Source organism: Suricata suricatta, chromosome 1 (genome assembly GCF_006229205.1).
Source record: "Suricata suricatta isolate VVHF042 chromosome 1, meerkat_22Aug2017_6uvM2_HiC, whole genome shotgun sequence".
Classification (NCBI taxonomy): domain Eukaryota; kingdom Metazoa; phylum Chordata; class Mammalia; order Carnivora; family Herpestidae; genus Suricata; species Suricata suricatta.
This window is the reverse complement of record NC_043700.1, coordinates 174,355,666-174,369,001: the sequence shown is the minus strand read 5'-3', so window position 1 is coordinate 174,369,001 and position 13,336 is coordinate 174,355,666. Positions and strand designations below refer to the sequence as shown.

The window sequence follows — 13,336 nt, the reverse complement described above, 5'->3', positions numbered from 1 at the left end:
AATGGGCCGACTGGTAAATGATTAAATCAGGGAGCCACAGAGAGCACGCAGCTCGAGGTAGAAAGTCACTAAAATCAAATTAAGGAGTGGGGAGAATGAGAAAGCGTGACTGGTAAAGGAGGGGGTGAAAAAGGAAGTCAGGAGAATGGTGGGTAGAGCGGCAGAGGGGAAACCGGGCTGCAGGCAGAGCAGGGGCCAGAACAAGGCCCACAGGGCCCAGCCGAGCGAGGACGCCACTCACTCCTTGGAGTAAGCGCCCCCGACACTGAGCGCAACTCCGAGCCCCCGCCCCTCCCGGCTCCACCCACTCCCCGGGTCCCGCCCCTAGCCACACCCCTGCCCTACTTCGCCCCGCCCTTCATCCTGGCCCGGAAGTGAACGCCGCTCCGCCTTTTCCGAGCCGGGTCACGGCCTGGGTGCCGCGAGCCGGGACACCCAGCGTGCGGGGCTCTCAGCGGGTCGGCGGTCCTCCGCCCGGCGCCATGTCCCGGAACCTGCGCACCGCGCTCATCTTCGGCGGCTTCATCTCCCTCATCGGCGCCGCCTTTTACCCTATCTACTTCCGGCCCTTAATACGGCTGGAGGAGTACCGTGAGTGACCTGTGACCCCGCGCGGCGGCCTGGTCTCCGTAACAACCCCCTTCTTCACAACCCCCCCCGCCCCCCCCCGCCCGCGCCGCGCACCTCGCACCTCGCACCTCGCACCTGTTCGGGGGAGCGACGGAAAGAACTTTGCTCGGGAGTGAGGCAGGCCCGGGTTCGAATCCTGTGTGCGGCTTTGTGACCGTGGACAAGGAACTCAATCTCTCATACTCTCGGCATCCTCATTTTTAAACGCCTATTTTTAATATCTAGAACAAACCCATTTAGCCTCCACTGAAATTCCAAAGTGGTAACGAAGGCAGCCTCCACATAGTAGGTTGGCGCTAAATACTCGTTCATGCGCACGGGTAACATTCGCTGAACGTTGTGTGCCACATTACGCATGCATTGGATGTTTTAATGTCCGCAGCCTCACTTTGAGGTTGGTATTAAGGCCCGTTTTACAGGCGGGAAAACTGAGGCTCAGAGAGGTTGTATAACAGGCCCAAGGTCACACAGCTAATATATTCCGAGGCAGCTATTGCAGTCCTGGCCTCTGTCCCCCAGGCTTCTCCCAAACACGGAAACTGGGAATGGTGACATTGGAGGAAGGAGAGGGAACCCTAACCATCCTGAGCTTGAAGTTGTTTTTATTGCCCTTCATCTCCACTCCGGGAGATGCCTTTGAGCGGAAATGTTTCAAACCTAAACTCTTAACCTGGGTGTTTGAATTTTTCCTCTCTTCTTTTCCTCAAATCGTTTTTCAGATTTTGCTGTCTTCCTTCATTTTATGCGGGTTGCTCACATGACAATGGTGAATATCCTGGGAGTAATTTTCCTCCTTAATCATTCAAGTTCTGTCATTCTAAAAGCCAAACTCTCCTTCCTTGAGACCTATACCTCAGCAAGGATTAGCACTTTGATACATCTGAAACCATCTGTCAGAGAGAAAATATTAGGCATTAGAGGCTCATTTTGTTCTCCAGGAAACCTGAATCATCTTGAAGATGGAAGAAGGCCAGCCCTGCCCCTTGAGAATATTAGCGGAGGCTGAAAGCTTGGCGATTTGAAGGCAAAAGCTCTGTGTAAACGCTCTGCCCATTACAAATGCTACAACATTTGGTTTCTGGAGGCAGAGCGATTTAGGTACACACTCGCATTTCCTTGTAGCTTCTTTTCATCAGCCAGGATTGAAATGGCCCCTGTGGGTTCTGCCTTTTAGCCTGTGTCCAGCCCCCGCCCCCCAGTAGGGGTAAGCCCAGGACTGTGTGAAGCCCAGCCTGCCTCACGCAGTTCAGTTAGGGCATCTAGCACAGGCTTGGGACAAGGGGCTCTGCTTTGGATCCCACTGGGGAAGTTTCAGTTAGGAAGACTAAAGCAGTAGCTCTCCGCTGGGGATGATTTTGTCCCTCAGGGGACATTTGGTTCTTTCTGGAGACATTTTTGCTTGTCACGGCTGGGGGTGGAGTGGGGTGGTGTGAGTGAGCCACCGGCATCTAGCGGATGGAGGCCAGGGATGCTGCAAAACTTTCTTCAGTGCATAGGACAGGGCCCTGTGACAAGGAATTGCCCGGCCCAAAACATGTCCGGCGCTGAGGTTGAGAAATGCTGGTCTGGATCAGATTCCAAAGGTGTGATTTGTGTCACGTGTCCCAACAACAGCCTTCTAGGGATATCGTAGAACAGGTGCTCAAGACTGAAAATCAGGCCTTTAGGTGAACATTTAGAGAGTGTGGCTACAGTATCTGCATTTTAACTGGAAAGCAGTCTACACCTGCCCACGTTTCTGGTTCAATTTTTGTTTATTTGGCCAACACTTACCTAAGGGTCATAGTTGAGTCCTGAAACTAAATGGTTCGAAGCAGCTCGTATCTACTGAAAATTTATTATCTGTCTCCTCTCCTCCAAGTACTTCATACGTATTAACTCATCTGGTTTCCATTTGTTGTAGCTGTTGTGTGATCTTCACTCCTATTAAAAAACATATGTATATTATTAATGTTTATTTAGTTTTTGAGAGAGAGAGAAAAGCAGAGAGAGGGAGACACTGAATCAGAAGCAGGCTCCAGGCTCTGAGCTGTCAGCACAGAGCCTGACGTGGGGCTCGAACTCTAACTCGCAGACCCGTGAGATCATGAGCTGAGCAGACATTGTACGCTCAACCGACTGAGCGACCCGGGAGCCCCAGTGACTCCCATTTTATATGTGAATGGTATGAGGTATGCGACAGTTAGGTGACTTGCACAAGAACCCACAGTGGGATCTGGGATTTGAACCAGTGCACTGAGTCACCACAGCACCATACCGTCCCTCGGGGGGTGCGTAGCAGAAGGAAGGCAGGTGAGGGTCTAGGGTAAGTTACCTAACCTCCCAGAGCCCAGCCTGTTTCTTCATCTGGAGCTCTGGAGTTTACAGGACTGAATTTTTAATTTGGGGATGTTTTGGAGGAGATGACAGGTGTGGAAACACCTAGTATAGTTTTTTTCGTAGGTGTCCCATAAAAACGTTTAAAAACTCAGGAGCCACAGGGCAAGGATGTGACACAAGGAGACTGAAGCAGGGCGGGCTGACCCGGCAGTAAACTGGAGTCCAGGAAGGTGAAGCGTTGGTGACCCGGCCGTGGGAACCTGGCCCATCTCTTGTGAGGATGGAGCTGCAATTCATTTCAGCACCTTGAACTAGCATTTGGTTAGTTCCATTGGCATGGCTGACAACATGGATTTTAGCAATGACCGTGTACCTGGCACTGCGTCGGGGGCCGGGTGTACACAGAAGAAAACGGGCAGAGCCCTTCTCCACCTCTGTGTTCCCACCTTCATCCAGCCCACTTCCCTCACCCTCTCCTTGGCCCTGAGTAGGTCTCCCTGCTCCCGCCAGGCCGCAGCCGCTCCTTGTTCTCTACCCACAGCCGCAGTGGTCTTTCCCGTCGCTCTTGTTGCTGATTTCTAATTTATTTGCATTTGTGGTTAAAGAACAAAGACTGTATGCTTTTGATACTTTGATATTAGTCACGGTTTGCTTTGTGGCTTAATAAGGTCAGTTTTTGTCAATGTTCCCTGTGTGCTTTACATGAGGATATCATCTCGTGGTCGTTTATGGAGTTCCGTGTGTGTCGATCCCAGATCAAGCTTCTTAATTCTGTGACTTAGGTATCTTGAGGCCATTTTATTAGGTGCACACAATATGGAATATTCTGGAGATGTTTTTCCAATTATCACCACGCAAAGGGTCCTCTTGTATCCCTACTATTTCTGGGCAGCTCTCTTTGATCAATATTATACTTACCAGCATTGTTTTGGTTAGTATTTTCCTGTGTGTGTGTGTGTGTGTGTGTGTGTGTATCCGGTTATATGCAGCCTGTTTGTCTTTAAATCTCATAACCAGCCTAAACTGAGCTCATCTTCATTTATGTTTACTGATGTATTTATTTTTGTTTGCTCTATTTATGCTGTGTTTTCTATTTATTCTTCTTTTTCTGTAACTTGTTTATTTTCTCCTTTTCTGTCCTCAAGTTTTATTTTTCTCCTCTTCTATTCTTTTCCATGACTACTTTATTTTCTCCTTTTCTGCCCTTGAGTTTTCTTTATTTTTCTCCTATTCTTTTGAAAATTTTACATTCTTTCGTGATTAAACTTTAAAGTTGGTCAATATCTTTTTTTTTAATGTTTTTTAAAATGTATTTTTGAGAGAGAGAGAGAGAGAGACAGCATGAGCAGGGGAGGGGCAGAGAGAGAGGGAGATACAGAATCCAAAGACAGGCTCCAGGCTCTGAGCTAGCTGTTGGCACAGAGCCTGATGCGGGGCTCTAACCCATGAACCGTGAGATCACAACCTGAGCCGAAGTTGGTCGCTTAACTGACTGAGCCACCCAGGCGCTCCAAAGTTGGTCAATGTCTTTATTCTCCTGTGAAATATACAAAAAGACCTTAGAATGCGGCTCCCTGTCCCACACGGCCGGCCTGTCTTGTGTTATTGTTCCCCAGGCACTTAGTACTGTCAGAGTTTTGTCCAGTCACAGATTGTTTATCTTTGCCCACATTCTTTACTCACTGAGCCCTACATCTCACTCTTTTCCATGTCAGTTTTCTTCCTTCTGAAGTACATCTGATAATATTTCTTTCATGAGCATTTGGAACTGGAAAGATTCATTCTTGTTGGTCAGAAAATGTCCAGAACTCCAGTTTTCCCTGTGGCTGTTGAAAAGTCTGTCACCATCCATTTGTTTCTTGAATTCGATCATCATGCTTGCTTGATTAAAATACTTCCACAGCCCTCTGCTGTCCCCCGCATCTAGCCAGCAGAGGCTCATGGAAGTATTTTAATCGGGAGGGTGAGGTGATCAGATTTCACCTCCGCTCAAGGTCAAGGCTGGAAACAAGAAGGCCTTTTGCAGGAAAAGTACACCTCACGGGGTCACAGGACAGTAGGGGGAGGTGACTGTAGCCTGAACCAGGCTAGTGGTGTGGCAGTGGAGACAGGTACTGAATTTGGGGGCTGTGTTGAAGCAGTAAACTCTACAGGGTGAGGGCACAGACGAAGCAGAATGACACCTAATCTCCAGGTTCCATCAGCCGAGGGGATGGTGGTGCCAGTTGCTAACCAAGAAACCTAAGAAGGACTTGGTTTGGGGAGAGAATGAGCTAGCTCAGTTCTGGATGTATTGAGCTTTAGGTGTGTGGATGTACTCTGAGAGACTCCCCCCAGGCAGCGGCATGTGCTAATTGGGACTGAGGCACCGGGCCTGAGCTGGGGCCGCACGGGGCAGGGGATCGGCACTGGCCCGGGGCAGGGTCATTGCAGGGCAGGGCTCCCCAGCAGCACCGAGGGCCTGGAAGGGACCAGCTGGCCCAGGACAGCACACCGCACACTGGTGAGCACAGTATCTGCAGAGCAAGTGGGCAGAAGAAAGAGCCTTCAAAGGAGACTGGGAAGGGGCAGTCAGAGCAAGAGGACTGAAACCAGCAGAGGCTGCTGTCCCAAGTCCCAAGAAGACAACTCGTATGAGAAGGGGGGTGGCTGGCCAGCAGGCTTCCTGGAGACAGAGAAAAAGTGAAAATCTTCATTAGATTTATGAAAAAGAAGGTGAAGGTCGTAGGTTCTCCCATTAGGCTTTGCTCTCAGTGGTCTGGTGGTGGTCAGAGAGCAGGCTGCAGTGGACACACAAGTGCATAGTGTATTAAATTGACTATTTAAAGATGTTCCCGTGGAGAGGAGAATGCTGTATTTGCAGCAGGTCAGGGGGTCTGGGGGGAGTTTTCTTTTAGGGAGAGATGGGACAGCCGAGAGGTCTCTGATCAAAGCGAGATGAAGACAGTCCAGAGTGACAGGTGGTGGGGGATCTTGAGACCAGATGGAGAAGAGCCTTGGACCGAAGGCAGGACACCCCTCGTGTCGCCTCAGGAGGGAGGGAAGGTATGGATGCTGCTGAATACAGGTTTGATTTGGGAAGTTGTGGGCACTTCAGGGTGATGACTTCTGTCTGCTTTGTAGTACAGCGAGTCGGGTCATCCATGAGAGGCCCAGATCCTGTCTTTTTGAAACACTGTCTTCCCTGAGCTGCTGTGACCACCCCCTCTGCCATTTGTCTTCCTGTGCTCTTCCGCACCTGCCTTTCCACCACTCCTTCTTAGCCTATCTTGGTGGGTCTTCCTCTTCTGATCACCCTTCGTACATTTGTATCCCCAGGACTCTAGGCAGATGGAGGAGAAGGGCGGGGCGAGGTAGGCCAGACATCCAGTCCTTGAGAAGTAGGGCCAGTGGCCACGCCTTGTCAGGCCCGAGTATCAGGTCTGTGCAGCCCTTTAGCTGGGTCAACCTGACCAGTGCTGGCCAGCCGCGGTGGGCAGAGACCTCGCCACCTACTGGAGCAAGCCTCAAGGCAGCAGGAGAAAAAAGGAAGGCTGCTTACATAAAGTCGAGGAGACCTTCCATGCTTTCAAAGCAGGCAGGCCGCTGTTAACGAGACCGCCTTGTTGGCTTTCACGTTGACGTTCAGCGTGACCTGCAGCTCTCTCACTAACTCAGCCAGACTTTACTAAGTGTTACACGGATCACAAGGTCAGCCCTACATGCGACACTCCGGCAAGAAATGAGCACTGGGGAGTCGGCCTTGGCCTTGGCAGTCAGTGATCTCAAAGCAGTAGCGTGGGGCCAGTTCTGTTGTACTTCTGGAAGGAATCCCAGATGCTGCTTCTTCCCTTTCAGCTGCTGGCACAGCGTGGTTTATTGGAAGAGCCCTCGTTTGGGGGAGAGTGCAGCTGCTGTAGCCCAGAGCCTGATCTAGACATGATCCTGAACATGACCTTTTAAAAGTAACATGTGAGATAAGACGGAATAGGACTGTTTTCTGTGATCCTGTACGTTTTTAACTTCAATTCGGTGTGCAGAAGCATCAGATCATAGCCCCTCATTCAGATGACTTGTCCAGGGTCCCTCAGCACATCCGTTGCTGGGTGGACACGAGACTCTAAGTCTCTGACCGTGGCTGTGGCTTAATGCCGCCGTGCTTCGTGTGCCTGTAAGACCGTGAAGAGTGCTTATGAGCAGTAAGCTGCACCGCTTATTGCTGCACTTTCTGCCCTGACTGCAAGTATGCTGTGTAGAGTCGGAACAGGGTTGTAAGTAATCCCTTGATCCAGAAATAATTCTTACCTTGGAAGGGCATTTTCCCCATTACATGCCAGGTATGAGAATATACTTTCCGTTTCTCTCACCATATAGTCAGATGCAGTAGAGACAGACTAAGGTCATACTTTCTAACCAGCATCACAAAGTGCCCTGGATTCAACCAGACTCTGGTGAGGAAATAAAAGTGTCTGTAGTATTGGGAAGAGTCCGTGCCTCCAGTGGCCGTTTAGTCCCCTTCAGCCACCGGTTTACACTTGCCACTGTGGCCATATTTTTTTTAAGTTTATCTAGTTTTTGAGAGAGAGAGAGAGTGGGACAGGGCGCGTGTATGAGTCGGGGAGGGACAGAGAGGGGAGACAGCAGATCTGAAGCAGGCTCTGTGCTACAGCAGAGAGCCCAATGTGGGGCTCAAACTCGAGCCATGAGATCATGACCTGAGCCAAAGTCAGATGCTTAACCGATTGAGCCACTCAGGCGGCCCCACTGTGGCCCTTTGGTCCCCTCCACCACTGGGTCAGTGGGGCACCCAAGCACGTCCGGGCCTGGACTGCCCCGCGGTGGACAGAGTGGGTGTCGAGGAACAGCCGCAGAATGCAAGCCCTGAGAAAGTAATTTAAAAATGCTTTATTTGCTATTTTAAAAGATACTTAGGAATAATCATAATGGCACAGTCATAAGAAGTGTAAGGACTTCCTAAAAGCTTGTTTTGCAGTTGTATATTTTAGTTATTAAAAAAAAAAGTTCCAACCAACAGAAAAGACCTAAGAATAGTATGATAAATCCCTGTATGTTCATCACCTAGATTTACCAGTTAACATTTTGCTGCATTTGTTTCCCGCCCCCACCCCATATTTTATATTACAGATCTATACATATGTGCATGCGCACACACACACACATCATTACATCTGCGTATAATTATTACTATTGTTTTGCTGAACCCGTTGGGACTAAGTTCAGGACATCGTGAGCTTTCATCTCCAAACACTTCAGCATGTATTTCCTAAGAACAAGGGCATTCTCTTACATAACCTCAATGCAGTTATCCAGGCCAGGAAATTTAATATTGACACAATGCTATTATCTAACATACAGTCCATATTCAAATGTTGCCATTTGTCCAATTACTTCAGGTTCGGAGTTGCTTTTAGTTTTAACTGTCTGTTGCTAAGAGGAGATGGAGAAGGGGTGTCCTAAGGCCCTTTTCTCGCTGGAAAGGGCTCTCAGGTCCTCTTCTGCACCTGCTTCAGGTTCGAGCTGCTGGCCCGCCCCTCGGGTACCCTTAGCCAGTTAGACGGTGCTTGGGAACACTTCCTTTGTTGCTTCGTGTGAAAGTTACAGTAACAAGTCACACAGTGGAGCTGCTTCACAGTGTGGACATTCACAATGAAGATACATTTAGCACTTTCAAAGGCTTAAAAATTATTAGGTGGATTCTGTTACTACAATACGATAATCAGCCTCCGCCTGTCCACATGCATTGCCAGTTTTCATAATAATGCTTGGCCCTTTGACTAGAGATAATGATCCTCAATTAAAACTACAAATCAAACCACTGCCTTAGCACCAGGGGGCAGAGTTGGGCTTGCTGAGACTCTAGAGTGAGGACTTTTCTAACTGGCATTGCCAAGCTCCAGGCCCAGTATTACGTACTTGCTTCCTAATCATTTCACTCCTGATAGAAACAGGCTCTCTACTGAAGCGTCAGTAATTAGCCGATCCTGATTTGCTCACTTAGAGCCCTGATCTCTGCATTGCCCCTTTCCTGAGGTGTATGGACACTTATTGTTTCTCTTCATGATAGCAAAATAGAAACGTACTGTCAGCTTCAACGACGTGTTCTTCCAAATCCCAAGGGACCAGTTTGTTTTCCTTTTAGCATATTCTGCATTCACGAATTTTAAAGTGTCTTTATGTCCTATCATGAATTTATATAAGACTGCTTTGGCTTTAGAGCATTTGTAAAACATTAATGGATTAAAGAAAACCAGGGGATGTAGATAGGATGCTAATACCAGTTATCACTTGGTAGGAACTAGTTCAGCAAACCGGTTTAAATTGCCTGTCCAAGCCAAAAAAAACGAGGCGGTTACATAAGGACAAGGATTATAAGGAGACTATGGTCTATTTTAAATAAATCCTTAGCCTCTCTCCAACCTCATTAGCAATTAGCAGGAAAGTGTGAAGACAGGGATTCCTTTCTCTTCACTACGTTCTCCGTTGCACTGTAAGAGATTAGGACACAATTAGACATTCTGTCCTTGTTACAGAAAGTCAACTTCCTTTGGTGCTTGGCAGTCTGCCAGTGTCTTCAGCTCCTCAGTACCTGCCTCTTGGAGAATGTGTTCAATACACCAGGATGTCTGCCTTTCTTAAATCTATGGCGAGAAAGCTTTCTGGCAATTGATCATTGTTTTAAAAGACCCACCTCTTCCGTAATACTGGCAAATGGACCTTTTAGGTGTGGACAGTTGCATCTTATTTTCATTCCTGGCACAGATGACAGTGCAGTCTTTTACTAGTTGGCATTTTCTAAGAGCACGTTTGAGACCCATCCATACTTTAAGACCTTACACGTTGACAGTATGGTAGGGCTCAATCCGACAGGAACTGAATGTCTTAGGAAATGAGATCACCGTTTGTGTTGTAGTTATTTTAGAAAATCTGACACTTGAGAGGCTCCATTATCCACTCTTTGGCATATCTTGGTCCAGAAGGTCTTGGTTGCCACCTACCTGCTACTTTTCAGAGTACCATCGCCTTCATTATGCTAGCTCTTCTCTCTGTCTCCCTCAGAATTAGATATCAAGATTCACATAATCCCTGCTGGCCAGTATTTTATTTGCCAAAGCAAAACTTAGCATTGATAAAACTATCAGGTAGGTCACTTAGGATTGACTTTCTGTCACATCACTGGAGAAGCAGGTTCAATGGATATTCGATTTGGCAAATCCCTGTTTCTCGTACCTTCATGCTTCTTGTAACTTTATGAGAATCCAGAGGCCAGAATAAAGAAAACAGCCTAATATTAAATAAGAGCTAAATGTGGATTTCAAGAAACACTGTCAGCCTGATTAAAACAAAGGTCTGATTACAGCATTTAATTACTATAATTTAGTAGTAAACATCCTTTGGCTCCAGGTCTTTCCCCTGAAAAGCCACCATTTGTTTGTCAAGATACTTAAAATAATAAGTCTTTGTTTTCACAGACCTTGGGTTTATTCTGAACCACTTAGAAAGATGTGTCAGAGCGCTTGAAGCCCACAGACATAAAATGCCCAATTTCTCTTGGCCCTTGCTCGCTGGACATCTCGAAAGAAATGGGCTAAGCTGCCTTAGCTGAAATGCGATTACTAATTGGCACAGCACCTGCAATCAATTAGGGAAGCTTCAATTATCCAAACCAAAGCCACCCACCCAAAGATTAATTTTCTGCTCTATTTCCTATCAAAAACATAGCATATTTAGCTCTGGGGTTAGTCCTTCGGCAGAGCGTATTTGAGACATAGAAACTACATCTTTCCCTCCTTAATTGTACTTGCTTCTTCGATTCAGCAGCCTTCCCCTCTTAATATCCCACCCACTAGCTCTTTCAGAATTGTTCTTTTTCTGTTGTTTTGTTGCCTTTCCAAAATGCTGAGATCACGGAGAAAAGCTGTTAGTTGGCAGCTTTTCTTTTGAAGTATGGCTCTCTTTTCCTTTGTTGAAAATACCCAGTCTTTTTGCTCTGTAGGACTGAGCCTCCCCGTAAAAGCTGTGAGGACTGGGGTCTCCGAATTTAGTAGCACTCCTGTATGTTGTTTCCGAATTGTCCCACGCGCGTCATTGGCCCATACAAATAGAAAGATTTCGACCCCCATGGTCCACCCCGCATCTTTCTGTCTTTCTTTTTCTTTCTGTCTTTTTTTTTTTAGGTTTATTTATTTTTGAGAGAGAGAGAGAGAGAGAGAGCGCAAGTATGACCAGGGGAGAAGCAGAGAGAGGGAGACAGAGAATCCCTAGCCGTCCTCACAGTCAGTACAGAGCTGGACTCAGGACTCAAACTCATGAACCGTGGGATCATGGCCTGTGTCCAGGTCAAGAGTCAGACACTTTACTGACTGAGCTGCCCAGGCCCCCTCGCCCCCCACCTTTCTAAAGAGCAGTTTTTCTTCTGTGTTTTTTAGAGAAAGAGCAAGCCATAAATCGAGCTGGTATCGTTCAAGAAGATGTACAACCACCAGGTAAACTCTAAATTAATCCAAAATCCCATATGTCTGCTGCGGGGGGGGGGGGGGGGGGGCCCGCTGTGTGTTTGCTCCGCAGTCCAGGTCGTTTGTACACGGAGGTGGTGATTGTGCTGTTCCTTGTACGACTTCATTTTAATATTTCACCCCAGAATGTCTTTTCCAAGTTTGCATGTTCCCTCTTTTGCACTTGATAAGTGGGCAGTCACAAGAAATCACAAGTGTGCGATTGAACACCAAGCGTGTTCTGTTCTGCAGGCTGATTTCCAGGCACCTAGTTACACATTAGCCTCACAGGAAGAGGCTGTTTACTTATGAGCTGTTTTAATTGATACGGGATTCTGCTTTATTCCAAAGCTCAAAAGTTCCCTTTGTGGCTGAGTAGTTATTTACAGTCAGAGGATCCAAGTTGAGTAAGAGTGAGAGGTTTTCCAGTTTCTTAACCCAAACTCTTGTCACCTGTAGCAACATCCTGTTTTATTTTTTATTTAGTCTTTGTTAACTAGCCCAGATGCATAGCTTCCTGGTGTGTGGCCATTTCTGAGCCATTTTGAAATCTGTCATGGCGGCCGTGGCCTCCCAGCCATTGCTCTCCAGGCCTCTGGCACCTCACCCGCACCGTCCCGAACTGTGGGGGAGTCACACGGCTCGATTCTGATGTCATTTCGCTTGTTCGTGGTTGTGGGAAGTGGGAGGAAGTTTAAAAGCGAGTCCCGTTTTGATTCATGTCTCTTTCTCTAGGGTTAAAAGTGTGGTCTGATCCATTTGGCAGGAAATGAGAAGGCTCTCAGCACCTCAATTATGAAAGACGTCTTCTTGCTTTCGGTTCTGCAGCAAGTACAATAAATGGCCTCGCGACAGAACAATGGCCAGAGAAGAAAAGTCTGTAAAGCTGAGAGTAAGAGCACTGTGCACGAGGATTAATATTTCCCTTCTTAAGTACCAAAAGAACCCTGGAGCAAATCACACCATTAGGGAGGTTTTCATGATTCGCTTTACTTTCTAAAAATGAAGCTGTCTCACCCAGCTGTGTTTGGAGGAGTTCTACTTGTTATTCAGTCTCTGCTGCTTTGTCAGCCGCGCTGTGATGTGAATGCAAGCAGCCGCGACACTGGGGAAGGTCCCAGTCTGCTTTGCCGTCTCCCGGATAGGAAATGTCGGTGAAAAACCACCGTGCCGAGCAGCCGCATAGGGCTCTTTGAAAACGGTCAAGTTGACAAAACTCTTTGAGGACAAGGTACAACGAGCTAACCCATCTCATCGAAGCTTGCCGCGTGTTGGAAAATAAACACGGGGCTACACTGGTAAAGCAGGCAGAGTAGAAATCGTTGAGTTAACAGAAGTGAGAATGTGCACATTAAAATGATCTACTTTTAATTCACAGTGGTGTAAGTTTTTGTGAAAATCCTTTATCACCTCACTGAATAGTCCTGAGAAGCTCTATCTGAGCGACTGTGTTTGACGAGATGTTCGGCTGAGTGTTTCCGCGTGTTTCCAGGTAAACAGGCTCAGGGCAAGTAGCGCGTTTGCTGAGACAGGACTTGCTGCTCACAGCTTCTACCAGGGACGCCTGGCTGCTGCAGAGAGCGGAGTGAGGACACTCCTTGCTTCTTCCTCCGCCGCTCTGCCGGGCCCCTCACTAGGCCGTGTGCTTTCAGAGAGACACATTTTTTTCAGTTTTAGAGTTTTCTCAGAGTGCCTTGCACATCACTGTAGGTTCTCTTTAGATGAGCTACCTCATGACATACTTTTATTACTGTGAGCTGAGAGTTTGCTTAACTGACAGCAGACACAGCAAGGTGATTACTGTCAAAAAGAAATCGGAGTGATAGTTCCAAAACCAGAGTCCTCATTTTTTTGGTAGACATTCCCTAGCCTCGCATTGACTTCTGGTTAATAAC

At 47.6% G+C, this 13,336-nt stretch overlaps 1 protein-coding gene across 1 annotated transcript; it reads left to right on the top strand.

Moving 5' to 3' along the window:
• Positions 1 to 383: 383 nt before the first annotated feature.
• Positions 384 to 12,818, top strand: SMIM20 (small integral membrane protein 20). Its single transcript, XM_029947904.1, has 3 exons — positions 384 to 591; positions 11,376 to 11,432; positions 12,177 to 12,818. Exons 1-3 carry the CDS (start codon positions 483 to 485, stop codon positions 12,212 to 12,214), a joined length of 204 nt encoding a protein of 67 aa, XP_029803764.1. The 5' UTR covers positions 384 to 482; the 3' UTR covers positions 12,215 to 12,818.
• The last annotated feature ends 518 nt before the right edge of the window (positions 12,819 to 13,336 follow it).